This window comes from Nicotiana sylvestris, chromosome 10, assembly GCF_000393655.2.
Source record: "Nicotiana sylvestris chromosome 10, ASM39365v2, whole genome shotgun sequence".
NCBI lineage: Eukaryota > Viridiplantae > Streptophyta > Magnoliopsida > Solanales > Solanaceae > Nicotiana > Nicotiana sylvestris.
Genome location: NC_091066.1, coordinates 153,750,898 through 153,777,904, shown reverse-complemented (window position 1 = coordinate 153,777,904; position 27,007 = coordinate 153,750,898). Strand labels below are relative to the sequence as shown.

Genomic DNA, 27,007 nt, shown 5'->3' with positions numbered 1-27,007 from the left:
CGACCAAATAAAAGGTCTTACGAAGATGGAGAAAATTGAAAGAAAACATCAGTAAAATCAACAAACTAACTAAACATGCTAACAAACACAAACATCATTCAAACAAAAAAAAGAAAAGAAAAAGAAAACTCACTCTGGAAGCTCAACAACAAACGACCCAAGCTTTGACTGGATTTGACCATTTGAGGTCGAACAGACTTTAATCGAGGTGTTCTCAACTGAGAACACTTCGATTAAGGTCTATTCGACCCCAACCCTCCGTTTAAACTAGCTAGATTCCCAAAGTTCTTGTGTTCTAGGATTTACACGGTCTGATTTGGGGCTTGAGGGTTTCTGGGTAGATTCGGACCAAACCGAACTTGGTTTGGTCACGAGTGAGGGCAGGGTAGTGACTGGTGTGAATCTGTGGTGGGTTGGTGTAGATCGGGGTTTTGCTCGAACCTTCAAACGAAGATTCGAGACGATGGGGAATGATTCGAGGCAAGCTGCTAACAGATTTGTGTTCAGGGTGGTTGGGTGCATCAGGGGTGTTATTTTGGTGGTCACCGGCGTCGTGGTTGCCGGGTTTACGGTGAGAGTGTATGGTGGCGGCTAGGGTTTGGAATGGGGTATTGGGTTAGTCTCTTGAGAGAGACGATGGAAGGGGGGTGTTCGGATAGGGGGCGCGGGGGTGTGATGAGGGGTTTATATATGGGGTAGGAGATTAGACCTCGGCCGTTGGATCGAGTTGGATCTATGGCCAGGATTTATTTGGTAATAGGAAACGGCGTCGTCCGCATTAAACGAGACTGGGTCGGTCTAAGGTTTAAACGGGTCGGGTGTTGGGGAAGGCCATGGGATCGTTAGATTAGAATGGACGGACGGCTCAGATCAAACGCCCTATGCGGCGTCGTCTGGGGGGCGTCCCTGGAAGACCTGGTTTGGACTGGGTCATTGTATTGGTTTGGGCCTGATTTTCAGTTGAATTTTTTGGCCCAAATCCGGTATTTTCCTTCCTTATAATTAAACAAAAATTCCTAAAAACCAAAATTAAACTACACAAATATTAATTAACACCTAACAACAATTATCGCACGAATTAAAATATTTAATAAAATTACCATGACAATAAATAGAATAAAAATGCATATTTTTTTGTGATTTTTGCTTTTAAAACCAAATAATGGCTAATTAATTCCTAAATGTACCATTTTTTCCTAAATGCATGCAACATGTATTTTTGTATTTTTAACTATAGCAAGGCGAGCATTTACGGACAGAATAATAATCAAAACATCACGCAAATTCTCAAAATTGTACCCGAAGGTAATTTGTTTTACTTTTTCGATTTATTTTGGAGTAGTTTCCGTGAAGCACAAATCACGTGCTCACAATGATGATTCGTTCCAGTCCGAACGAAAATTCGACCAGTGAAAAGGCAGTGGTATGGTTGGGAAAGGCAGATGATAAGCCATTTGTGGTAGTAGGGAAAGGTTCGTCTGTTGCTGCGAAGATGCCAGAGTCAGCCAAGGCAGTACTGCAGGGAGTATCCAGCACACCAGTGTTGGTGGTAAAAGGGGTCCATGTAGAACCAGTCGTTATCAGGCCAGTCATGCAGTTGCCGGTAACAAGTGAGAAAGCTGTGTCGTGGAGCTACAGTCAAGTGACAGTAATGCATAAGGGAAAGGAGGTGGTGGAAGAAGTATGCAAAACTCAGGGACTAACTCGTTCGGGAAGGTGTTTTGTTCCCGTAGAATTAAGAAGGGTCAATACTGTAACAATAAAGAAGCCAGTAACGGAGGAAGAAGCAGAGGAGTTTTTAAAGAAGATGAAGGCACAAGACTACTCAATTATAGAGCAGTTGAGGAAGACCCCGGCCCAGATTTCGTTGCTATCTTTGTTAATCCATTCAAGCGATCATTGTCAGGCCTTAATGAAGATTCTGAACGAAGCCTATGTCCCGGACAAGCTCTCAGTGAACCATTTGGAGAAAATAGCGCACAAAATCTTTGAAGTAAACCGAGTAACATTCTCTGATGATGAGTTACCGGTAGAGGGTACTGAACACAACAGAGCACTCTACCTGATGGTAAAATGCGAAGAATCGGTGGTCACTCAAGAACTAATTGATAATGGGTCAAGTGCCAATATATGTCCTTTGGCCACTCTAAACAAACTAAAGGTTGTTGATGATAGGATCCACAAGAACAGTGTTTGCGTCCGAGGTTTTGATGGGGGCGGTACTGACACAGTGGGTGATATCGTACTGGAATTAACCATTGGTCCAGTCAAGTTCACCATGGAATTTAAAGTGATAGACGTGGCGGTGTCTTACAATCATTTGTTGGGACGACCCTGGATCCATGCCGCTAAAGCAGTGCCTTCTACACTGCATCAAATGGTCAAATTTGAATGGGATAGACAAGAGATTGTGGTACACGGGGATGACGGCACACATGTCGTCAGTGATGCTATTGTGCCCTTCATAGAAACCGACGATGACAAGGGCACATGGGTTTATCAGGTTTTCGACGCAGTCTCAGTAGACAAAATTCCTGAGGGTGGGGGCCTTCCACTTCCCAGAATCACAGCTGCAACCTTCATGATAGCCTCAGAGATGTTGAATAGTGGGTTTGTACCAGGGAAAGGTCTGGGGATTGATCTGCAGGGAATGATCCAGCCAGTTTCCTTGCCTAAGAACTTGTATACTTTTGGGTTGGGATTCAAACCTACCGCAGCGGATGTAAAACGGGCCCGCAAATTGAAGAAAAGAGTCTGGGTCCTTCCTAAGCCAATCCCACGCCTGTCTAGATCATTCATCAAAGCAGAGTGCAGAAAGTTGCCAGTCCCGAAAGTCCTTGGACCTTTGATAGGGCCAGATGGAGATTTGAATGAGGGCTTTGAAAGAATGTTCGCAGATGTCAACATGATAGAAGCTGGAGAGGGTTCTAGTAAGGCAGACATACAGTTTGTGGGTCCTAAGGCCAAGGTTAACAATTGGATAGCTACTCCTCTTCCTACTCGGAGGGAGTCCTGGTAGTTGGCTCTGATTTTCCTTCTTGTTTTCTGGATTATTCCAGGGTTGTAATCCAGATTCCTTTTTATTGTGTTCAATAAAGTGTGAAACCTTGTTATCCCATAATTCAATAAAACAAAAAAGTTTTTTCTTTATTTCTTATTTTATATGTTATTTTTTAATTTTGTTTCCTTCGTTTCTTTTTCTGAACAGTTCTTTTCATACTGGTTCTAACGACATGGCATGCACAACGGATCTTCAACCTAGTCTAAAAGATCAATCTGATTCCAAACTAACTATACAAGAGGTCGATTATGATAATGAATCGGAATACGATGAGGATGAAACATTCGAGGAAATAAACAGGGAGTTAAGCCAGTTTGAAGAAAAATCCAAGCCCAACTTAAATGACACAGAAGCTATCAATTTAGGGGATGCCGGCGATATCAGAGAAACTAAAATAAGCATCCACATTGCACCAAATATCAGGGAGGAATTGATCAAAACACTTATTGAGTTCAAAGATGTTTTTGCATGGTCATATGATGACATGCCGGGGTTAAGCACAGATTTAGTGGTTCATAAATTGCCCACTGACCCGGCATGCCCTCCCATCAAGTAGAAATTGAGGAAGTTCAAAATGGATATGAGTGTGAAGATTAAAGAGGAAGTAACCAAGCAGCTGCAAGCAAAGGTTATTCGTGTCACTCGATATCCTGATTGGTTGGCTAATGTGGTGTCGGTGCCGAAGAAAGATGGGAAAATCAGGGTGTGTGTCGATTACCGCAATCTGAACAGGGCAAGCCCAAAGGACAACTTTCCTTTACCCAACATCTATATCTTGATCGACAATTGTGCCGGACGTGAGATCGGATCTTTCCTAGATTGCTATGCTGGGTATCATCAGATTCTGATGGATGAGGAAGATGTGGAAAAGACAGCCTTCATTACGCCGTGGGGAATTTATTGCTACCGGGTAATGCCATTTAGTTTGAAAAACGCTGGAGAAACGTACATGAGAGCAATGACCATTGTGTTTCATGACATGATCCACAAAGAGATTGAGGTGTACGTGGACGATGTGATCATAAAGTCCAAGCATTAGGAAGACCACGTAGCAGACTTAAGGAAGTTTTTCCAAAGTCTTCGAAGGTATGATATTAAGCTCAACCCGACCAAATGTACATTTGGTGTTCCATCTGGAAAGCTGTTGGGATTCATCGTCAGTCAGCGAGGTATTGAACTGGACCCATCAAAGATCAAATCTATCCAAGATTTGCCACCGCCGAAGAACAAGACAGAAGTAATGAGTCTGTTGGGAAGGCTGAATTACATCAGCAGATTTATTGCACAACTCACAGCAACCTGTGAACCCATCTTTCGGCTATTGAAGAAGGATGCCACGGTAGAATGGACGGCAGAATGCCAGGAGGCATTTGACCAGATCAAAGGATATTTATCAAATCCACCTGTATTGGTTCCACCTGAGCCAGAGAGACCGTTAATTCTTTATCTAACGGTCCTGGAGAATTCGTTTGGCTGCGTGCTGGGGCAACATGACATTACAGGAAGGAAGGAGCAAGTCATCTATTATCTCAGCAAGAAGTTTACAGTATATGAGGTTAAGTACACTCAACTCGAGAAGACATGTAGCGCCCTAACTTGGGTGGCCCAGAAATTAAAGCATTATTTGTCTTCATATACTACTTATCTCATTTCCCGTTTGGATCCATTAAAGTATATTTTTCAGAAGCCTATGCCTACAGGGAGGTTAGCGAAATGGCAAATATTACTAACGAAGTTTGACATCGTCTATGTGACGAGGACAGCCATGAAAGCCCAAGCACTGGCGGATCACTTGGCTGAGAATCCTATTGATGAAGAATACGAGCCATTGAGGACGTATTTTCCTGACGAGGAAGTAATAAATATAGATGAGTTGGATTTACCTGAGGAACCAGGTTGGAAGCTTTTCTTTGATGGAGCCGCAAATGCGAAGGGTGTTGGAATAGGAGCGGTACTTATTTCTGAAACAGGATGTCATTATCCTGTTACAGCTCAGCTGCTTTTCTATTGTACCAACAACATGGCTGAGTATGAGGCATGCATTTTGGGTCTGCGACTAGCTGCAGACATGGATGTCCAAGACGTTTTGGTCTTGGGAGACTCGGACCTCCTAGTGCATCAGATTCAGGGTGAATGGGAAACACGGGATTTGAAACTCATACCATATCGACAATGTTTGCACGATCTGAGCAAGCGATTTCGATCAGTGGAGTTCAGACACATCCCAAGAGTTCACAATGAGGTTGTCAATGCATTGGCCACTTTAGCATTAATGTTGCACCACCCAGACAAAATTCATGTTGACCCGTTGCACATCCAGGTTCGTGATCAGCATGCCTATTGCAACATGATAGAAGAAGAAGTGGATGGCGAGTCATGGTTTTATGACGTCAAGGAGTACCTCAGAATGGGGATATACCCAGAGCAGGCCACCGGAGATCAAAAAAGAGCTATTTGGCGATTGTCAAGTGGATTCTTCCTCAGTGGAGGAGTGTTGTACAAAAGAACCCCAAATTTGGGATTGCTGAGATGTATAGATGCCAGTCAAGCCACGATAGTTATGACAGAGGTACATGCTGGAGTTTGTGGGCCACATATGAGCGGATATGTATTGGCGAAGAAGATTCTTAGAGCAGGGTATTATTGGCTCACTATGGAGCTTGATTGTATCAGTTTCGTGCGGAAATGCCATCAATGTCAGATACACGGAGATTTGATTCATTCCCCGCCGACAGAATTGCATACAATGTCAGCGCCATGGCCATTTGTTGCATGGGGAGTGGATGTCATTGTACCTATTGAGCCGGCAGCTACAAACGGTCATAGGTTCATTCTGGTGGCCATCAACTATTTTACTAAGTGGGTTGAAGCTAAAACTCTCAAATTAGTAACCAAGAAGGCAGTGGTGGATTTTGTTCACTCCCATATCATCTGTAGATTTGGGGTCCCAAAAGTGATCATCACGGATAATGGTGCTAATCTTAACAGCAATTTGATGAAAGAAGTATGTCAACAGTTTAAGATTACCCACCGTAACTCCACACCATATCGTCCCAAGGCGAATGGAGCAGTTGAAGCAGCCAACAAGAACATCAAGATGATAATGAGGAAGATGGTAGAAGGATCCAGACAATGGCATGAAAAATTACCATTTGCATTGTTGGGTTATCGCACTACCGTCCGGACTTCAGTAGGTGCAACCCCTTAGTTGTTGGTATATGGAACTGAAGCAGTAATACCGGCAGAAGTTGAAATTACATCCCTTCAGAATGTGGCTAAAGCTGATATTGATGATGACGAGTCGGTCAAAGCCCGGTTGGAGCAGTTGAACCTAATTGATGAAAAGAGATTGGCAGCTATGTGTCATGGCCAGTTATATCAAAAGAGAATGGTGAGAGCCTACAACAAGAAAGTGCGCCCCAAAATATTTGAGGTAGGGCAGCAGGTGTTGAAACGAATCCTGCCACATCAGGCCGAAGCAAAAGGCAAGTTCGCCCCGAATTGGCAAGGACCGTTCATTATAACCAGAGTATTGTCCAATGGCACTTTATGTTTAACATATATCGACGGGAAATGCGTCGACATGGCCATCAATTCCGACGCAGTTAAGAGATATTATATATGATTTCTTTTGATTGTAATTGTTGTTTGTTTGTGGTTGGCATTTATCGGAGAATGAAATGACGGAGGCAATTCTTTCATATATCCAAACGCTTTATCCTTTGCTTCCCTTTTTGAGCCTTATTCATTCTTTCATATCCCTCTTTTGGAATCAGTAATTAAAAATAAAAGAAAAAGAAAAAGAGAAAAACAATGATAATAAAGACAAAAGAAAAGTCACAAGAAAACAAAGGAATTGGGAACTACGTTTGACCTGATTCCTTAAAGAAGGATACGTAGGCGCCTCACGGCTCGGTCATAGTGTAACAAAAAATAAAAATCCCCCAAGCAAGAAAACTGGGGCAGAAGTTATGTTTTAAAGTTTCAAAAGAGGTTTGATTCCAAGAGTTGTAATGTTTCACACATCAAAGTTATTTTTGAATTTTTGATAGCATTTTCTTTTAGCCAGACACGAAAACCCATATTGATGTCCAAAAAAGACCTCCCGATCAGTATTCGAGAAGTGCCAAGTCATGCAAACGAAAGTCGGGAATGACACTCTGATCCCCAGCAAAGAAGAGGATCATAAACCGGAAATGAATTGATAGCCGAAAGAATCCCCAACAGAGAGAGTCATATCGGCAGCACTCTAATCCCTAGCTGAAAAATAAAATAAAATGAGAGAGTCTTATCGGTGAAAACCTTCACAGGCACCATAAGGCGACAGGAGTTGAGAGAAACGAGAGAGTCTTATTAGTAAAAACCCCTCGAAGGGCACTATGAGGCGACAAGACAAGATTGGCGGAAAGGATCCGTATTTGGCAAAGAGTTGAATGCCTGTTTATCCCCAGCAAAATGAGGCCATTCGAAAGATTGATTAGCACAAATAGACTGGGTTGATCAATCCGGAATGCACGACATGATCATTGGGATTGGTTATATCATTCAGATAAGTTCTTTTCTTTCTTTTTCCCCAGCATTTGTTCAGAAAGACTTCTTCTTTTCCTATTTTTGAAATCATCATTTTTTCATTTCTTGGTTTAAAGACTTTACCTCCCCAGCAGTTTGTTTTTGAAAAGGATTTTCAGAGATTACTACCAGTTTCCAAAATGGTGCAAAACAAAATGCGAATAGGACAGGCCAAAGATAAGGCGACAAAGCAAAAGAAGTTGGTCACAAGACCAAATAATGAATGGGTCTAGAGCCCAAGAGGACCAAATTTCCAGGGGGAGTTAGAGAAAAATAGAAAGAACAATAGTTGAAAAGTTATGGATCAAATTCCAAGAGGATCACCAGCAGATTTGCGAGATACAAGAACAACTCCGACAGATTCTCGACCAAGTTCCACAATAGTCGAACAACACAGAGCGTGAAAGGAAGAGAAAAGAAAAAACAATCCCTAGCAGGAGTATCATCCTCAGCAAACAATATCTTTCCCAGCAAGTTTTGTAGCAAAGCAAGGAAAAGGAAAAAGGGAAAAACCATTCCCAGCAGAAGTGGCACGACCACTCGCCCCATTTTAAACTAACAAATTTCTCTTTGATGTAAAACAGAGAAAGGAAATATTATTGACAGCAGGAAGCAGGGTCACAAAGAAGATTATTAAACTGGGGCAGAAAATTTTCTCTCATCACGAATTTTTTTTTTGAAATCAGATAGCCATTTGGAAAGAGAGAAGATAACACAATTTTCGAAGGAAATAAAATCCCCAGCAGTATACAAGAAGGGAGATACAGATTTTAAAAAGAGAGCAATATTGGAAGAAGCAAGATAACCCAAAGTTGTAAAAGCAATGACCTTTGAATCAATACCATCTCCACCATTGTTAAAAGGAGGAAGATAATGCCCCAGCAGTGTTATTCCCAGCAGTTTTCAGATGAACAAAACACCAGTTTGGAAGGAAGCAATTGTTGGTGTCAGGAGCCCGCCTGGAGAATGGAGGCTGAATTTATTTTAAGTTGAAGAAGTCAGGAGCCCGCCTGTAGAACGGAGGTTGTTACATTTTAAAGCTGATAAAGTCAGGGGCCCGCCTGGAGAATGGAGACTGATTTATTTTCAAAGAAGTTGTTGAAGTCAGGAGCCCACCTGGAGAATGGAGGCTGAATTATGTTAAATTTTAAGAAGTCGTTGAAGTCAGGAGACCGCCTGGAGAATGGAGGTGTTAAAATTTAAGCAGTTGTTGAAGTCAGGAGCCCGCCTGGAGAATGGAGGCGTTAAAATTTAAGAAGTTGTTGAAGTCAGGAGTCCGCCTGGAGAATGGAGGCTGAATTATTTTGAGGAAGTTGTTGAAGTCAGGAGCCCGCCTGGAGAATGGAGGCTGAATTATTTTAAGTTGTGGTTAAAGTCAGGAGCCCGCCTGGAGAATGGAGGCTGAATTATTTTTAAGTTGAAGAAGTCAGGAGCCCGCTTGGAGAATGGAGGCATTAAAATTTAAGAAGTTGTTGAAGTCAGGAGCCCGCCTGGAGAATGGAGGCTGAATTATTTTGAGGAAGTTGTTGAAGTCAGGAGCCCGCCTGGAGAATGGAGGCTGAATTATTTTAAGTTGTGGTTAAAGTCAGGAGCCCGCCTAGAGAATGGAGGCTGAATTATTTTTAAGTTGAAGAAGTCAGGAGCCCGCCTGGAGAATGAAGGCGTTAAAATTTAAGAAGTTGTTGAAGTCAGGAGCCCGCCTGGAGAATGGAGGCTGAATTATTTTGAGGAAGTTGTTGAAGTCAGGAGCCTGCCTGGAGAATGGAGGCTGAATTATTTTAAGTTGTGGTTAAAGTCAGGAGCCCGCCTGGAGAATGGAGGCTGAATTATTTTTAAGTTGAAGAAGTCAGGAGCCCGCCTGGAGAATGGAGGCGTTAAAATTTAAGAAGTTGTTGAAGTCAGGAGCCCTCCTGGAGAATGGAGGCCGAATTATTTTAAGTTGTGGTTAAAGTCAGGAGCCCGCCTGGAGAATGGAGGCTGAATTATTTTTAAGTTGAAGAAGTCAGAAGCCCGCCTGGAGAATGGAGGCTGAATTATTTTCAAGAAGCTGTTAAGGTCAGGAGCCCGCCTGTAGAATGGAAGTTGTGTCATCTTTCAAAAGTTAAGATTGGAGTCAGAAGCCCGCCTGCAGAACAGAGGAATACATTTCAAGATCAAACAGAAGTCAGTAATGAGGAGGGGTACAACAAAAATCTCCAGCATAACAAGCTTTAATGTAGGAAGCAGTATCCCCAGCAGACAGAATGGAATAATAAAACTTGTGCTCAAAAAGGCAAAAGGCCAGTGTCATCCCCAGCAGTTTTCGAAAGAAAAGCACCAGAGGAAACACAAGCCGACAAGAAAGCAAGGCAACCAGAGCAAGTGGAAGATAGATAAGATTTTGTACTTCCTAGCTTAGTCTAGCTTCTTATTTTCTTTTGGCACGGTGTAATAAGGAGATCGGTAAGCAGTAGCAACAGCGTGCAACAGCACTAACAGCAAAAAAGCAATCCCATGGTAGTCCCAGCTACCAAAACTTCCCGAACTACATTAACCTGATTCCCTTTTAGCCAGGGATATGTAGGAAACCTTTGAAGCAAAGGTTCGGTTAAATCATTTTCAAAAAAATGCTTCACACAGAGTATTCCAACGGGCAAAAATCGCTCATATCCGCTCACTTTATATTTGCATGAAAACCCTTCGTGTTTTCGGACAAAGAGGGGCAGCTGTGAGCACGTGATTTTTGCTTCACAAAAACTACTCCAAAAGAAATCAAAAAATAAAACAAAATTCTCTTGATGCACAATTGTTTTAGGATTTACGTGGCATTTTTGGATAATTATTTGTGTTTTGCCCGTAAATGTTTACCTTGTTGTAGTTAATTGAAAAATACGAAAACAAAAATATAAAAATACATGTTGTATGCATATTTAGGATTTAATTATGCATTTAGGAATTAATTAAAACCGTCAGTTTGCTCTATAAAAGAAAATCACAAGAATATGCGTTTTATTTTATTTGTTATCATTGTGTGATTTTATTTTAAGGTTTTAATTTGTGTGTTAATTGTGGTAAATATTAATAAATATTTTTGTAGTGTTATTTTTTATTTTTTTATTTTTTACAATTTAATTAGGAATTGTTAATTAAAAGAAGAAAATGAAAAGAGTTAAAATATAGGGCCAATCAGATCTGGGCCAAAAGTTTAGACCCAAAAATCAGGCCCAAACATTCTAAAAGACCCGGTCAAATCCAGTCCACCTGCAATTAATCCAAACGACGCCGTATTGGCATCTCAAATCTGAGCCGTTGATTTGTTTCAATCAAACGGTCCAGTTCAGCCCCTGCATAATTGAAACGACGCCGTTTTAGGTATGTTTGATCATGACCGTTCAATGCTTTTGATCTGATAGCTCCCAGGCCTTCCTCCATGACCTAACTCATTTCCATCTAAGACCGACCCAAACACCCCTGTTTAAATAAAACGGCACTGTTCCCTTAAATGAAGAGATCCTGGCCATCAATCTTACCTGATCCAACGGCCAGGACCCATTCCCCCCCCTTTGTATATAAGCCCTCAATCTCACACCATGCCCCAAACCAAACACCCCGCCACCCCCCGTCTTCCTGTTCATCATCGTCTCTGAAGACGATGCCCCCCCCCAAAAAAAACCCTAGCCGCCCTAGCTTCCCTTCACCTGAAACCCGGCGGCAACGACGGCGCCGGCCACCAAAATAACACCCCTGAACCTCCTAACCACCCCCAATCCAAATCCAGTATTAGTTTCCTTCGAATCATCACCAATCTTCTCGAATCTTCAGTCGAAGAGTTCGTCTGAAACTTCACCTATTCTGATGACCACCAAATTAACACCACAGCATCCCCTGACCACCCTCGTCATGAATTTGGTAACCGTTTAGCTTGAATCTTCCTGGAACTTCTCGAATCTTCATTTGAAGATTCGAGCAAAACCTACACCCACCCCAACCTACCCCAAAATCATACCAGTTACTCCCCTGACCTCACTCGTAACCAAACCAAGCTTGGTTTGGTTCGAATCTGCCTAGAAATGTTCGAACCCTAAATCCGAAGAAAAACGGAACCCTAAAATTCCAAATCGTGGAATCTGTCCAAATTAAATGAAGGGTTGGGGTCTAATAGACCTTAATCGAGGTGTTCTCAGTTGAGAATACTTCGATTAAAGTTTATTCGACCTCAAAGTGCTTAGGTCTGAGTTCGAGCCTGGGTCCGAAGGGTTCTGATATTCTGAGGTATTTTTCTTTTTTTCATTTATTCTATATTCATGTTTTTTTATCTATTTATATGTTTAGTTTAATTTTATTGATTTTCCCTACTTTTTTCGATTCATCTTCTCATCCCCAGTGACCTTTTATTTGGTCGATTTCTCTTTTAGTGATTAAATTGTACATATTATAAACTACATATTCGATTTGATTAATGTCGTCGAATAGTTAGCTTCATAAGTCCCCTGTGTTGAACAAAACCATGAATCACCTTGTTGGTATGATAAATTCTGTTTGTATTACCAATTGTGTATGTGTAATCGATTAATAAGTTGTATCGATTAATTAAATTCCTGTTAGTCCCTACCACTGAAATTACCCGTGAATTGCCTGACTCTCTGTGGTTGATTGTTTAGTATAATATGTAATCGATTAATCAAGCTTCGATGATTAGTTTGTTCGTATAATTTGAATCATTTTGGCATTCTGTTGTTTATAGTTTTCGATTGTTAATTGTCCAATTAGTTAAAATTCTGTTTGATTATAAACATTGTTCTGAATCATGGGAATTTTTTATTTGATGTATTTTCTGCCTTAAAGTACTAGCTGAATTGGTTATAGCTGTAACCAAAACAGTTTTGGTTAATTGTTAGTTAAATAGAATTTCAGAATTAAGTCTTAATATATTTGAATAGCTACCTTTAGGAAGTCAGTAATATTAAGGGGTTTCAGGGGTGATTTAGGAATGAAAAGTTAGGATTATATTTTATTGTTAGTGCTTTGTTAATAAGGTATTAATTAATACCCTAGTGGGGAACCAAAGGGAGTGGAGGGGCTGATAATCAGGAAAAGTTGGCCTTAGTGGGATTAAAAGTGAAAAAATCAGATTTTTAGTGCAGATTCTGTTTTAAAATAGAAAGAGGGGGGGTCGGGCAGCAAGTGGAGAGAAAGGGGAGGTTGTATAAAAAGGGATTTTGGGGACTGATTTAAGAGGGAAGAATTACAGAAAAAAGGGGCTGGAACAAAGAACTCTAATATTTAGAAAAATCAAAACTTTTGCATTAAGAGTTAGAGTTAGAGTGTTAAGGCTGAACTTTTGCTAAGAGTTTCAGGCTGTTTTCTTTGAGTATTTAACAAAACAGAAAACTACTATTTTATTGCATTTGTCTGTGTTTAGTTTTGGTACTGCTGGGTTTCAGTTTAGTATTTCCTGGGTTTATTGGTTGTTGTTGTACTGTTGTGTTGCTGTATATGCTATTGCTGTGTTTCTGCACGGATCTTCCTCTTTTCTTCTTGTGTCCATACCAGGTACACTTCTACAAACCATTTTGATGTACACTTTGAAGATGAAATGAGATGGCAGAATTTTAGCATGTTTTTGTATCTTAGATAGACTTTAATTATGTGTTTTATGTTAAATGAATGTTAGACATTTGTATAAGTAGGACTGTTTCTTTTATAAGATTATTTTATTAGCAATAATTGATAAGTAACATTAGATGGTGGAACTGAATTCTTTGAAAAGGCATGAGCATCAATTAGTATAATATGTGTGTTCAATTTGAGTAAGATGTAGGTTTTTGAACTTTTAAGTCTCGCGTGAGTTTCATAGTTAAGTAATGTCAGTTTTGTTAAAGTGTGTTATCAAATACCTTAGTTCGGAATCATTTTTGGCAAATAATCCATGTAGGATATCAATTTAATATTGGTTGGTTAACAAAAACTAGCTTTGAACTCACGGATATTAGAATAGAAGTAATTCGTAATTTTGTAATTGTTAAATCTTTAAGTAACAAAGACCCGCAAATTTAGGCAAACATAGAGACCCTTAACTTGTAGAATTAGCGGGTTTAGCATATTTGAAGAGTGAATCAATATAGCAAGTCTAAGAACATTAATCCAATAGGCATGAATCGAGTAAAAAATGAGTTAATATTGAAGTTCAACATTTTTTCGAAAGAGCACTAGTAATTAAAGTTAATTCTAGTTGCCAATATTTTTAAGTAGTTAATACTCATGGTTTGTTCATTTAACAAAATGGGCTTATGATAGTTATAAGATGTTTAGTTTCTTTTGAAAAATACTACTTGTCAATTTTGTACTTTATTTACAATTTTAATTTTGGTGATGTTTATTTTTCGTCAACAATGGCCGTAAGTTGGTAAATAATAAACCACGGCCCGATTAAGCATGTAATTAATTAGGACTTTTTCTCTTTCATCTTTAGAGACGAACTTAATTAGCAGAACATAGTCACTTTAGGATTACCCTTTAAAATAAACGAGGCGTGCCTTGCCAAAAAAAAATATAAATTACGGGGCCCTCACAAATGTATATATATTAATTACTTAGAACTCGGGATCGGCCGCTTAGCGAATTTCATGACCTTTTTCCAAAAATAATAACACGATAGTCTCTTTAGGCGCGTGCTTAATAATCTTACCTTCTTAAAATCGGGTGTGCATTTATGCGACCCAAATCCAAATCTCAACGGAGTCAAAATGTGTCAACAACCATGGGTGCATTGATTGCGACGTGGTTCGAAACGCATTTTCACGACATTGCAATTCCATAATAATAAAAGCGGTTTAAAGTTGATAAAAGCACATGAATTATAATATGTATTAAGATCAAATATCCAGCCATTACAACAGTTTAAGCGACCGTGCTAGAACCACGGGATTCGGGGGTGCCTAACACCTTCCCTCGGGTCAACAGAATTCCTTACTTAGAATTTCTGGTTCACAGACTTCATTTGGAAAGTCGAATATTTTCCTCGATTCGGGATTCAATCGGTGACTTGGGACACCACAAATCTCCCAAGTGGCAACTCTGAATTAAATAAACAAATCCGATTTCGATTGTTCTTTAATTGGAAAAACTCTCTTATACCCTTACGGGTAGGAAAAAGGAGGTGTGACATTTGGTATCAATCTTCCTTCTATTTGCTCATGTTGCATAGGCGCTACCCTATGCAATAGAAGTGAAATAGCCGAACATCTCTTCTGTGATAGCCAATATGCCCAGAAAATATGGAAATATTTTGTTGGGCCCATTGGGATTAAGTATAACAGTGTGACCATGAGAACTTTCTTCTTAATTGCTGGAATCAGAAGGCTAGGAACTCAGCTACTAATTATATGCTGAAAATCCTTCCTACCTTCATTTTGTGGGAATTATGGAGAGCCGGGTGTAGCTCAAAGTATGGGATGGAGATGCCTTCTTTTGCAAGATCTATCAAACTCATTTCTTTCAACATTATACATAAGGTTAAATCTAACTTCAAGAACATCAAAGTTGGGGAACATTAGACATATATGTGTAACCTTTGAAACATATCACTCAATGAAACCCTTTTCATCACCGTTAAATGGATCCGACCACCAGTCCTCTTTGTTAAGCTCAATAGTGATGGCTCATGTATTAGAGGAAAATGTGGAGCTGGAGGAGTGGTTAGAGACAATAATGGAAAATTCATTATGGCCTATGCAATTCCACTGGGCCTGGGCAGAAGCATATGCTATGTTTTTTGGCATCAATTGGTGCATACAAAAGAACACCCCTTATCATTGGCGAGACAGACTCCCTCCTCATTCATAATTGCATCTCCGAAACTTGGGCTACACTGTGGAGAATTGTAGAAAAGATTAATGAACTCAAAATGCTGGTGGATAGCTATGATATTGTCACCCGCCATTGCTTCAGAGAAGCAAACAAAGTTGCGGATAAAATGGTTTCCCTATGCCACATAAATGAAGAGGTGTGTATATACACTAACTTTGACTCTCTCCCACGTCAAGTTAGAGGTCTTCTCAATGTTGACAGATGGCAGATGCCTACCTTTCAAGTCAAGAGGAAAAAACCAAACGGGCTAATATTATGAGCCTCCTTGAAGTAACTTCATTAATGCCTGTCTTTGTAGTTTTGATTTAGAGCAGTAGTGTTAACTGAATTGTTCGCAAACTTCAGACATATTGCTCGCACCCCGTAATGAAGGAATGGATATACCTTCCTTCTCAAATGTACTCTCTTCAAAAGTGGCAATAAATGTGTGGCTCGTTTATTTAAAACAAAAAAAATTAAAGAAAAAATAAGTCTTTGTTATAGATCTTAATCATACATGCCTATTCAGACCATTAAGTGGTTGTGAAGTAAAAAAAAACACTTAATGATTAAGGATCTGAATAATTAAGATTTAGACTTTAAAAACAAACGCACTTAATGTTTGAAATCTGAATGATTAAGATTCAGACCTCCATTAAGTGCAAACAAATGTGGCGTGAATTCTAATAACTCTCTTTCTTTTGAAGCTTCTTTGAATATTTTGCACTTTCTTCCATTAGCAGTAAGTCATTAAAATAAGAGGGTCCTCTCACGTAATTCAATAATAATCTCAAGTAATACTTTTTCATCTCTAGGATTAGCTGCATAATTGAGGGGAAGAGGATAACTATATGTTGACTTTGAAAAGATACAAGGAAGTTGTGAATCTAAATATTAGTATATGCCTTAGCGGATAAATGGTGCAAAATGAGGTTATACACATTTTCTGTCATGCATGCTTACATCTACGTGATTGAATTAAATCTTGATCTTCCATACTGCTTTCGTTGCTTAAGGCTTGATGCTGGAATACTCGAAGAGGAATTTTTTGTGTCTGAGAAATATTTTACACTTTTTGATAAGATTGCAAATAGATGGAAAAATGTATATTTTTTTGTATATATATACATTTTATATGTTATATATAAAAATTATACAAATTTTATACACTTTTTAGCTACCGAATGTAAATACTTTCCAGCGCGGGCTAAAAGTAAAAAAAGGCAATAAAATTACTTGAAAAAGGATCTCCTCTTACACATAGTGCATTGCCTTTCATTACCAATTTTCTCAGACTTTATGAAAGATGAAAATGACAGCACATTGGACCTCACAAATGTTCAATTTAACTTCCACTCTTTTTCCCAACACAACCAAATAAATACTTGAAAAGGCTAATAAACAACCTATTTTCCTCAATCATTTTTATACCCAGACTGTTTATCTGTGAGGCCACAGGTGCTTGTGGCTCTGAACTGGATTTGCATCAAAGTGTAGAGATTTTAATGGTATAATCAAACTTTAAATCTTCCTTCATAGACAAATCAAGACGCCAGTGTCATGCTCGGGCAGCTATCGACAGTGCACGCCAAAATGTCTCTATAATCCCGGGAAATATTGAAAGAGTCATACACTTTACCATCTCTGCTCTTCTTGTACTCGAATAATAGATTTGAATGATTGAATGCTGTCATCTTGACAAACCCATAATCATAATCTTTAAAAATACTCCACTTAGTCTGGAGGGATGTAAACTTTACTAGACCAGCTCCACCTCCACCTGCAACAACATGTATCGTCCCGTTCAAGGTTCCCTTGTAAGAGTTCTTCTCGTTCATTGTACAAGTATTCTGCCATTCGCAAAGACACATTGAATGTGTTAGAGAAAGAACTATAAACATTTGAGGAACAAGGACATTAAAGGTTAGTTTGTTAAAAGAAATTTTTTATGCAGCTTTAACTACTAGCTGATTCTCCAAACTTATAGCTTTTACCAACAACAACAACAACAAACCCGGTGCAATCCCATAAGTGGGGTCTGGGGAGGGTAGTGTGTACGGAAACCTTACCCCTACCTTATAAAAGTAGAGAGGTTGTTTCCGATAGACCTTCGACTCAAGGAACAGTGAAAATAAAGCAACAACAATAATAACAACAATGTAATAGGGTAACGGAATCGAATGACACAACATATAATAATAAAGAACCAAACTTCTAGCTCTTACCAAGAAAGCAAATAAGATTAGGTGAATTGTGCATGCAGCTTAGCTCTTTAGTACTCCCTCCATCCAAATATATGACTGTTTTTGTATTTCGAGACGTGTACGTTCCCTTATTATAAACTTTCACAACTTTAAAACATACAAATTCACTAAATCATCCAACTTTTAAATTTTGATATGATGTTTTCACCATCAAACTAACTTTTCAACCATTATTTTAATATTTTCTTCCACGTCTCTAATAAAATATATAAGTCAATTTTTCATCCTTAACCCCGGTGCTAGTCAAACATGGTCATTTAATAAGGGACAAGCCTATTATTTACTTCCTGGGAGTAATTTAAACGGGAGAGCGGTATAAGAGCATCATTTTTTTCAATCTCCACAGAACCTAAGTGGCATCAGTGGCACTCGTCGAGCAATTTGACAAAGAAAAGAACAAAACCACAGATGAACTATCACAAGTTTTCAGGATACCTGGTAAATGGGACATGTTCTCTCGTAATTATGAACATGACCATATATGGCTATGTCAACTTTATACTTCTGCCAAAGCTTTTGAAGGCTTTCTCTACCCATTGGTTCTCCAAATGATCCTTCATCGGCGTAAAAATCACCAGAAGAGTAACCAAGTACCCTATGTGCAAGGAAGATTAACCATGGTTGTTTCTGTCTATCTACGGATGCAAAGCAGTGTTCAATGAACTTGTATTGTTCTGTGCCCTCTCTCCAATCATGTTCCGTATCAGCAATACAGAATCTGAACATGCCATAATCAGTAGAGTACCTGAGAGCATACAGCAAGATTAAACCTAATACTTTTAAAGCTTTTGATATATAAAATCTAAATTAAAATATCGGCATCGCACATGAGTGATGTTCTTTTTCTTTTGTCAAAAAGTGGAAATCTCTCGGTATGTTCGCATGATATACTTCACTTGTTATCTGATACTCATAGTCACCCAGAGAACACCAAAAAAAAAAGAGAAAAAAAAGTACCTATTTACTGCCTCCATCATGCAAAATCGATGACACTTATGGCTAGTTTTAGTTTATCCAATAGCAATGCACATTAGGTTTTTAATAATCTTTGGGCGCTAAGATCATTAAAAGTCTGTTTACTCATAAATGTCACCGAAAAGGTTCATATCCATAATTTCAGGAAGAAGAAAAAAAATGTGTATAAGTACATTCAGTAGGTGGGATTTGGCAGGGAAAACAAAGTAGGATTATCCAAAAGATACGGCAACCATACCAGAACTTATCCCTATTTTCAGCAGGGAAGTAGAACATTGTCTGAGCCAAGACACCACATTCTCCGCCTGAATCCTTTTTACCATAAAATGACCCACTATCAGGCCAATCACGTTCATGGTTGCCACTGGGAGAAAATTCTTTCATTAATCACATAAAAAAAAGGAAGGAAAACAGACTAGAAATAAATTGCAGGAGATCTGCAAAGTACCTAGCAATCATGTATGGTACTCTTGAAGTAATTTGCTCAACTTGAGAAGTAAACTGATCCCACTGAGAAAGATATCCATTGGCGTAAACGATATCCCCGATGTGAAAGACTATATCAATGTTCTTCAAGTCGTCAACGATTTGCTTGGTAGTGTTGAGGGAGCCAGGTTGGTATTGATTGTACACATTGGAGCCATCAGCTTCTTCCTGTAGTTCAAAAGGCAATTATCGGTCTTTGCCAAGTGTAACTTTTGAACAGTAGATATTTAGCAATGGCAGAATTCAGATATAGCCTTCCACAATCACTGCTAATGGAACAGTAGAATGCAAAAAAATTCAGGTATGAACGTGATTGTTACATAATCCACTTCTGAATGGAAGGACAGGAAACTCAAATGCGAGCAATTTCCTTACTTGGAGAGGAACAGAGTTTCTAAGGTTTTTGGAAACTGGGACTGTCAAGAAATTGAAGTATAAATATTTATGGACAGATAAATAAACTTTAACCTTTCCCATGTCGCCAAAAATGACTACTCGCTGAAGAGAGTTTAGACCAGGATAGGGCGATGATTTAAATTTGTACATCTGACTCCAGATATACGTGCCATTAAACAGTTTATGCCCCAGCTTGTAGGTATATCTGCAAACTCAGAAAGTGCATTGAAAGTTCACTTCAAATATTAACCTGCATTAGCATGGAGATGTAATTCTGGTATTCGATTTTAGGGGGAAAGAAGAAGATTTCAAAGTTATCTAACATCTTCAAAAAAGGATACCCAATAAAGGGCAGCCCAGTGCACTAAGAGCTCCCGCTATGCGCGGTGTTCGGGGAAGAGCCGGACCACAAAGGTCTTTTGTACGCAGCCTTACCCTGCATTTCTGCAAGAGGTTGTTTCCACGGCTCAAACCCGTGACCTCCTGGTCACATGACAACAACTTTACCGGTTACGCCAAGGCTCCCCTTCAATAAAACATGAAATCTTTTGAAAGATTAGATTGTTGTCTTTCGGCTGCTAGGAAGAGCGTAAACCTACACTGAATTGGGCCACAACTCCTTCAGAAAGCTAGTGTGAATGAATCCAGGATCGCGCCATCCAACAGTTCTTGCTGGTGCACCTGCGGAATAAAAAGCCATTCGTAGGGGGGAAAAAGAAATATAAGGTAATGCAGAATAGAATGTCATTCATCAAGTAGTTGTCATGCAAACTAGATGTATTTCACACAGAATTGCTACACAACCCTTGTATCCAATCAAGTTTCCAACATGCGCATTATATGTAACAAAGATGTTAGTTTTCGGTGCCAACGTGAAGGGAGAAAATACCCACCACATAAGCTACTACGGTCGATAGTCAAAGTCCCTGCTGGCGAACGAGTCTGTTGTCCTCCTTGCCGACCCCACTCCACAAAGGGCTCTGCTTCATTGATATCATATCCACTAGTCCATGTAACAGTCATCTGAGCATCAATTCTAAACTATGTCATTTTTCTGATATTCCATAAGTGGTCCTAATTCAAACTATTAGTCATGCTGCAAAACACATCAATTAATCTGCCTGAAACATATTTTCAACTTTGTTTAACATATTAAGCTACAGTGGAAGAAACCAACTTACTTCATTCCACGCCTTTCCCTGTGCTAACCGCGGGTATACTGGTGCATTTGGATTTGCAAAGGCAACAGTATTTGACACTGCAACCAGTTTTGGCTGTTAAACAGGGAAAGAAATGAATTAGATAAGCTGACATCAACTCAGATACGCAATTCTAGCCTTTATCAGATGCGTAAAAGCGACAAATATACCAGAACTTTAGCCATCACCTACAAGTGCTCGTTCATGTAGCATGATCAGAGTGTGGAAAGTATCTTCATAGATACGGATTAAAAAGGCAGACAAAACAATAAAATATAACCAGCCAAAAAGTAAGAAATCAAGGATTTTCACCAAATTAAAAACAAGTCAGGTCTCCTCTTGCAAATCTCCCGGATCTTAAAAGTTGGACTCTGTTTGATTCATGTAAAATTTGCAAACTCTATAGAAGCAGATAAGGTAAGGGTAAGTAGAAACATACATTTCGTAATCCACCGGAAAACAGTGCAAAAGAGAAATCTGATCTCTGTTTGATCAATTGAAGCTTTAATGATCCTTTTCCTGTTCTTTTGTAATTGGGATTGGAGTGATTTGCAAATTGATACTGTAAAAGAAGCGAGGCAGGAGTCAATCTCCAGAAAAAAAAGAGTTTCTAAAAGCTTGTACTATAATTCTATAAACGGAACCGACCTTTATAGGAGCTGTACACAAAAGTGGTGGAGTCACCATGTTATTTTCAGGGTCACAAATAGCTGCACTGAAATATTTTGCAAACGTTCATCACATTAGCTTAACGTAATGAAAAATTATGTAACTAAATTCAGCAAAAGAAAATCATTTATCACATCTTAAAATTTTCAAATAGAGCATTACTATTTTAGAATTTAGATATATGAATAAGTCCTTGACAGTTTAACAACCAAGTTTCGTGCACCTGAAATTGGCAGGAGAAAATACTCCAACCCAATCGTCATTTGACGGGTTGCCTGCGCCAAACTCCAGAGTTATCCATTCTTGGTTTAGACCCTAGAACATAGAGAGATACACATCAAAACCTGAAATCCATATCAGTTTGAAAATTGGCTAGCACGTCAATTCAAATTCTTGAACAGAGATAATTAGGAAGCTTAACACAAGGTAGCTGGAAGTATAGTTAGCTTAAGTAAGTACTGAGATATAGTTGCTAGGTAATGAAGTTTACGTTTGACCCAAGAACAGAAGGAGTTGCTTTGATATAAGCACCAGCGTCCAAAGCGGAGATAGCCTTATGAACAGCAATCCTTGCAAGCGGGTGATCTTCATGAGAAGTTACACCTTGAAGAGCAACCAGAACCGCCAAAATTGACAGTAATATGATGAACACTTTCATCGCATCCACCTTATGGCTGCATCATTCACCAATGAACAGACAGGAGAATTAAGAAAATAAGATACAAGACATAAAAAATAAGTCATTTCTTCTAAAAACTCAACGTAGGACATGTATCATACAAATGAATCCTTCTTTGCAATAAATATGTAAAACAGGGGTACTACAAAAACTTAAAAATGACAAGCTGAAAAACAGCTACATGTGATCTAACAATAGGAACTTGTAATGAATATGCTCATCAACTTACCAAGCCCACCAACATTTAAGAATAATACTAGCTAAATAGCACTTCCATTTTTGGCAAAATTGATGAAAGGGAATTTTCATGAAACTATCTATTACCATTGTCATTATTAGAAGCCTAACTAGCTCAATCCAATATCATATTGATGAAACTTGAAACTTCCTTAAGTCCACTAACCCACCCAACACAAACAAAAGACATATTTGAACTCAATCAGAAGGTTTAAACTTGAGAAAAATGAATCACACAGAAATAGGCGAAAAAAGGGGAGCCAGTAAAGTTATAGGTCACGGGTTCGAGCCGTGGAATTAGCCATTGATGCTTGCATCAGGGTTCGAGCCACAGAATGCAGGATGTTTCGTGAACCGGACTGTCATTTTTAGAGAAATAGGCGAAAACCAAATGTGGGTGTGAGAACAAATTGAAACAAAAACCAGCTTCTGAGTTGGCAAAAAAAGATTAACAGACATGAACCCCAATAAATGAACACTTTGAAGAAATATCAACGGATATGAATATATCCATTAGAACTTAATCAGAATATACAAAACAGACAAAATAATAAGTGAATCAAAAAAAAAAAAGCAAAATCACAAAGTGGATGTATTCAAATTAGAACATTAACAAAAAGAACATTAACACACACACACACACACAGACGAAAACTCAATGTGGGTATGATAGAAATGGAAAATTAACAAGAAGCAGAACACCTAGAAGGAATGTAACCATATATGAACACTCAACGGAACAACTACAAGATCAGTGGAAGTTCTAAAACTGATTAAAAAAAGGTTTAAAAGGGAAAAAAACAAAAATTCAATTGGGTGTGATCAGAAACGGAAAATTACCAAACACCAGCTTCTGTATTGACAAAAACACAGATATCAACTCCACGAAATGTACTGACCTGAAACTGAAATGGGTTTAATCCAAGAGTAGAATACTGAAGTTTAAATAAGAAAATCTAATAGTGGCATGTATAGTGTGAAAATTAGAAGCAATTGATGATTAGTAAGAAGTAAAGCAATAGACTTCAGTTCAAAATAAGCAAGAACGTGATATTTGTTAGGATAAATATCAAGTTACGAGGGATGTGTACTATTCTTCGTTGATTTTTGTCTTCAAATGTTTAATGACATATTTTGTAGGTTCAATGACATATTTCATAACATATTTTTTTCGCTTTTTATGCCTATATAAAGGCCTTGTAATAGATAGGAAAATACACATAATTGAAGAAGAAAAACTCTTCCTTTCTCTCTATCTCTATTTCTTGTTCATGTTTTACTAAATTGTCTTCATTTCTTGTTCATGTTTTACTAAATTGCTTTTATTTCATAACACGTTATTAGCACGACTCTAGCCTTGTCGAAAGTTAAGTGCAATTCTTCAACCGAAAGGTATAACAGGTTATCTTCTACATTTCTTTTTCTCTTCTTGTCATTCTAGTGGTATTGTATTGTATGAATTAAGTCAAATTGTTATCATGACAAGTGATCATTACGAATCAATATGAATCACACTACACTGTGGCAAACATGATAAATTGCTAGTTATTGGCATTAAAATCCATCACCTTAAACCTATATTATTATGTATATTTTGTCTTCATTTATAGAATTTGTTGTTTGATATAATACGTAACCTTTCATTTTTAAATATGCATAAGTACTAATAAATAAATTAATATTATCATTATCACTATATGTTTTATATGGCAACACAATTTAAATATTCGTAATGTTTATATCCATTTATTTATTTTCACTATCATCTTAATCATTTCTAATTCATTTATTTTCTTTGATAGTTTTTACTATGTCAAATTTGTCAAAGCTTGAGTTTGTGGCATTTGACATTTCTGGAAAGAATTACCTTTCATGGGTTCTCGATGCTGAGATTCACTTAGCCGCTAAAGGCCTTGGTAACACCATTACTCAGGGTAATGAGGCATAAAGCCAGGACAAGGCGAAGGTCATGATTTTCCTTCGTCATCATTTGGATGAAGGTTTGAAGGTTGAATATTTAACAGTGAAAGATCCACTTGAATTGTGGACTGGCCTGAAGGAAAGGTATGATCACCTTAAGGCTACGGTATTGCCAAGGGCTCGATATGAGTGGATGCACTTACGATTGCAAGATTTTAAAACCGTAAGTGAGTATAACTCTGCTGTATTTCGAATAACTTCCCAATTGAAATTATGTGGGGAAGTTATGAATGATGAGGATTTGCTGGAAAAAACTCTTACAACTTTCCATGCCTCAAATATGGTATTACAACAGCAATACCGTGAAAGGGGTTTTAAAAAGTATTCTGAATTGATCGCATGCCTTCTGGTGGCTGAGCAACATAACACCATTTTACTGAAAAATCATGAAGCTCGTCCCACAGGGTCAGCTCCGCTTCCTGAAGCAAATATGGCAGCTAAACGTGATAAGTCTGGAAAAAGACAGAAAAATAATCATGGTCATATGAATGTACGTGGGTATGGCAATGGTAAGAGGCGACATGATAGTAGTCATCGTGGTGGTCATGGAAAACGAGAGAATAATATGGGTTCTCAAAACAATCCTTCAAGAGGCAAAAGTGGTAACTGCCACCGCTGTGGCATGAAAGGTCATTGGAAAATTGAATGTCGTGCACCTGAGCATTTTGTCAGGCTTTATCAAAAACTCCATCAAAAGAAAGACAAATAATGTTGGAGCATCTTCTGCTAATGCCCCAGTGGAGTTACACTTGACCTTTAAAAATGATTTTGAGGCAGGGTCTTCAAACGAAAATGATGACAATGCCGAGGCAAATCTTGCTTTGAAAGATGATGATTTTCAAGGCCTCGATGATCTTATTCATTTGGAAGTTGAAGATTCATTTGGAGATCAAAACTAAAGTTTGATCATTTTATTAGGGAATGCAATTATGTTGTTATTTTTAGTGTTTTTATCTCATCTAAAGTTGTTTTTATTTTTAAGTAGTACTTAAGTTGTCTTATGTTGTTGTTGGAGATGTTTGTTTTCCATATTTCTCATGATGTACTTTTATTCTTTTTTATGAAGAAATTAAAATTACCCAGTCTTCAATTGGATCCAAGATGAGTAATGAAGATTTATGTCTTTTGGATAGTGCTACAACTCACACAATATTAAGAGAAAAGAAATTTTTCTCTTATTTGGTTATGAAAAAGGCCTATGTTAATACAATATCCGGTAGTACAAAGTTGATTGAGGGCTCCGGAAGAGTGGCCTTATTATTACTCGAATGAACGATATTAACTATTGATAATGCATTGTATTGTAGTAAGTCTCAAAGAAACTTGTTGAGTTTCAAAGCTATTCGCCAAAATGGCTACCATGTTGAGACATCAAACGAAGGAAAGGTTGAATACCTTTATATTACTACAATGAAAGCGGATAAAAGATATGTGCATGAAAAATTACCCGCATTTTCTTCCGGGTTGTACCACAAAAACATTGGTGTGGTTGAATCACATGCCATAGTAAACAAAAAGTTTACTACTTCTAATGATTTTATCATTTGGCATGACCGGTTGGGCCGTCCCAGTTCTAACATGATGCGCAGAATAATAGAGAATTCAAATGGACACACATTGAAGAACAAGAAAATTCTTCAATTTAAGGAATTCTCCTGTGTTGCTTGCTCTCAAGGAAAATTGGTTATTAAACCATCAACAGCTAAAGTTGGGATTGAATCCCCTACATTTCTGGAACGTATACATGGTGATATATGTGGGCCTATACACCCTCCATATGGACCATTCAAGTATTTTATGGTCTTGATAGACGCATCTACAAGATGGTCACATGTGTGCTCATTGTCAACTCGTAACATGGCATTTGCGAGATTGTTGGCCCAAATAATAAGATTAAGAGCACAATTTCCAGATTATGCAATTAAAACAATTCGTCTTGATAATGCTGGTGAATTTACATCTCAAGTCTTTACTGATTATTGTATGGCCACTGGAATAAAAGTTGAGCATTCGGTTGCTCATGTTCATACTCAAAATGGTCTAGCAGAATCATTGATTAAACGCCTCCAATTAATAGCTAGACCATTACTAATGAGGACAAAACTTCCCCTTTCAGTGTGGGGACATGCTATTTTGCATGCAACAACACTTGTGCGCATAAGGCCAACCAGTTATCATGAAGTCTCCCCATTACAGTTGGTTTTTGGTCAGGAGCCAAATATTTCTCATCTAAGAATTTTTGGATGTGCGGTATATGTTCCAATTGCTCCACCACAACGCACAAAGATGGGCCTCCAAAGAAGGTTGGGAGTATATGTAGATTATGAATCTCCTTCTATTATTAAATATCTGGAGCCTATGACAGGAGATTTGTTTACAGCCAGATTTGTTGATTGTCATTTTGATGAATCAGTTTTTCCAACATTAGGGGGAGAAAATAAACAGGTGAAAAAAATGATAGATTGGAACATATTATCTTTATCTCATTTGGATCCTCGTACAAATCAATGTGAACGAGAAGTTCAAAAGATCATTTATATGCAAAATATTGCAAATCAATTGCCAGATGCATTTACTAACCTTCCACGAGTTACTAAATCGCATATTCCAGCTGTAAATGCTCCAATTCGAATTGATGTCTCAGCTGGACAGTATGATAATGAAA

At 38.4% G+C, this 27,007-nt stretch overlaps 2 protein-coding genes across 3 annotated transcripts; one reads left to right on the top strand and one right to left on the bottom strand.

The window, feature by feature from the left end:
* Positions 1 to 16,689: 16,689 nt before the first annotated feature.
* On the bottom strand, positions 16,690 to 23,389 carry LOC104229722 (probable inactive purple acid phosphatase 1). 2 transcript variants are annotated; one of them, XM_009782413.2, is made up of 13 exons: positions 23,262 to 23,389; positions 21,937 to 22,120; positions 21,670 to 21,761; positions 21,426 to 21,492; positions 21,217 to 21,339; positions 20,760 to 20,852; positions 20,472 to 20,601; positions 20,178 to 20,259; positions 19,651 to 19,783; positions 19,145 to 19,350; positions 18,935 to 19,060; positions 18,157 to 18,466; positions 16,690 to 17,307 (listed from the first exon to the last, which is right to left on the bottom strand). In XM_009782413.2, the coding sequence occupies exons 2-13, from the start codon at positions 22,102 to 22,104 to the stop codon at positions 17,002 to 17,004; spliced, it is 1,836 nt and encodes a 611-aa protein (XP_009780715.1). In that variant the 5' UTR covers positions 22,105 to 22,120; positions 23,262 to 23,389; the 3' UTR covers positions 16,690 to 17,001. The 2 variants fall into 2 exon arrangements, with proteins under 2 accessions (XP_009780715.1, XP_009780714.1); XM_009782412.2 differs by having other exon boundaries at positions 23,203 to 23,313.
* Positions 23,390 to 24,172: 783 nt separating this feature from the next.
* Positions 24,173 to 25,241, top strand: LOC104229723 (uncharacterized). The gene is made up of 3 exons (XM_070159803.1): positions 24,173 to 24,296; positions 24,387 to 24,944; positions 25,015 to 25,241. The coding sequence occupies exons 1-3, from the start codon at positions 24,173 to 24,175 to the stop codon at positions 25,239 to 25,241; spliced, it is 909 nt and encodes a 302-aa protein (XP_070015904.1).
* The last annotated feature ends 1,766 nt before the right edge of the window (positions 25,242 to 27,007 follow it).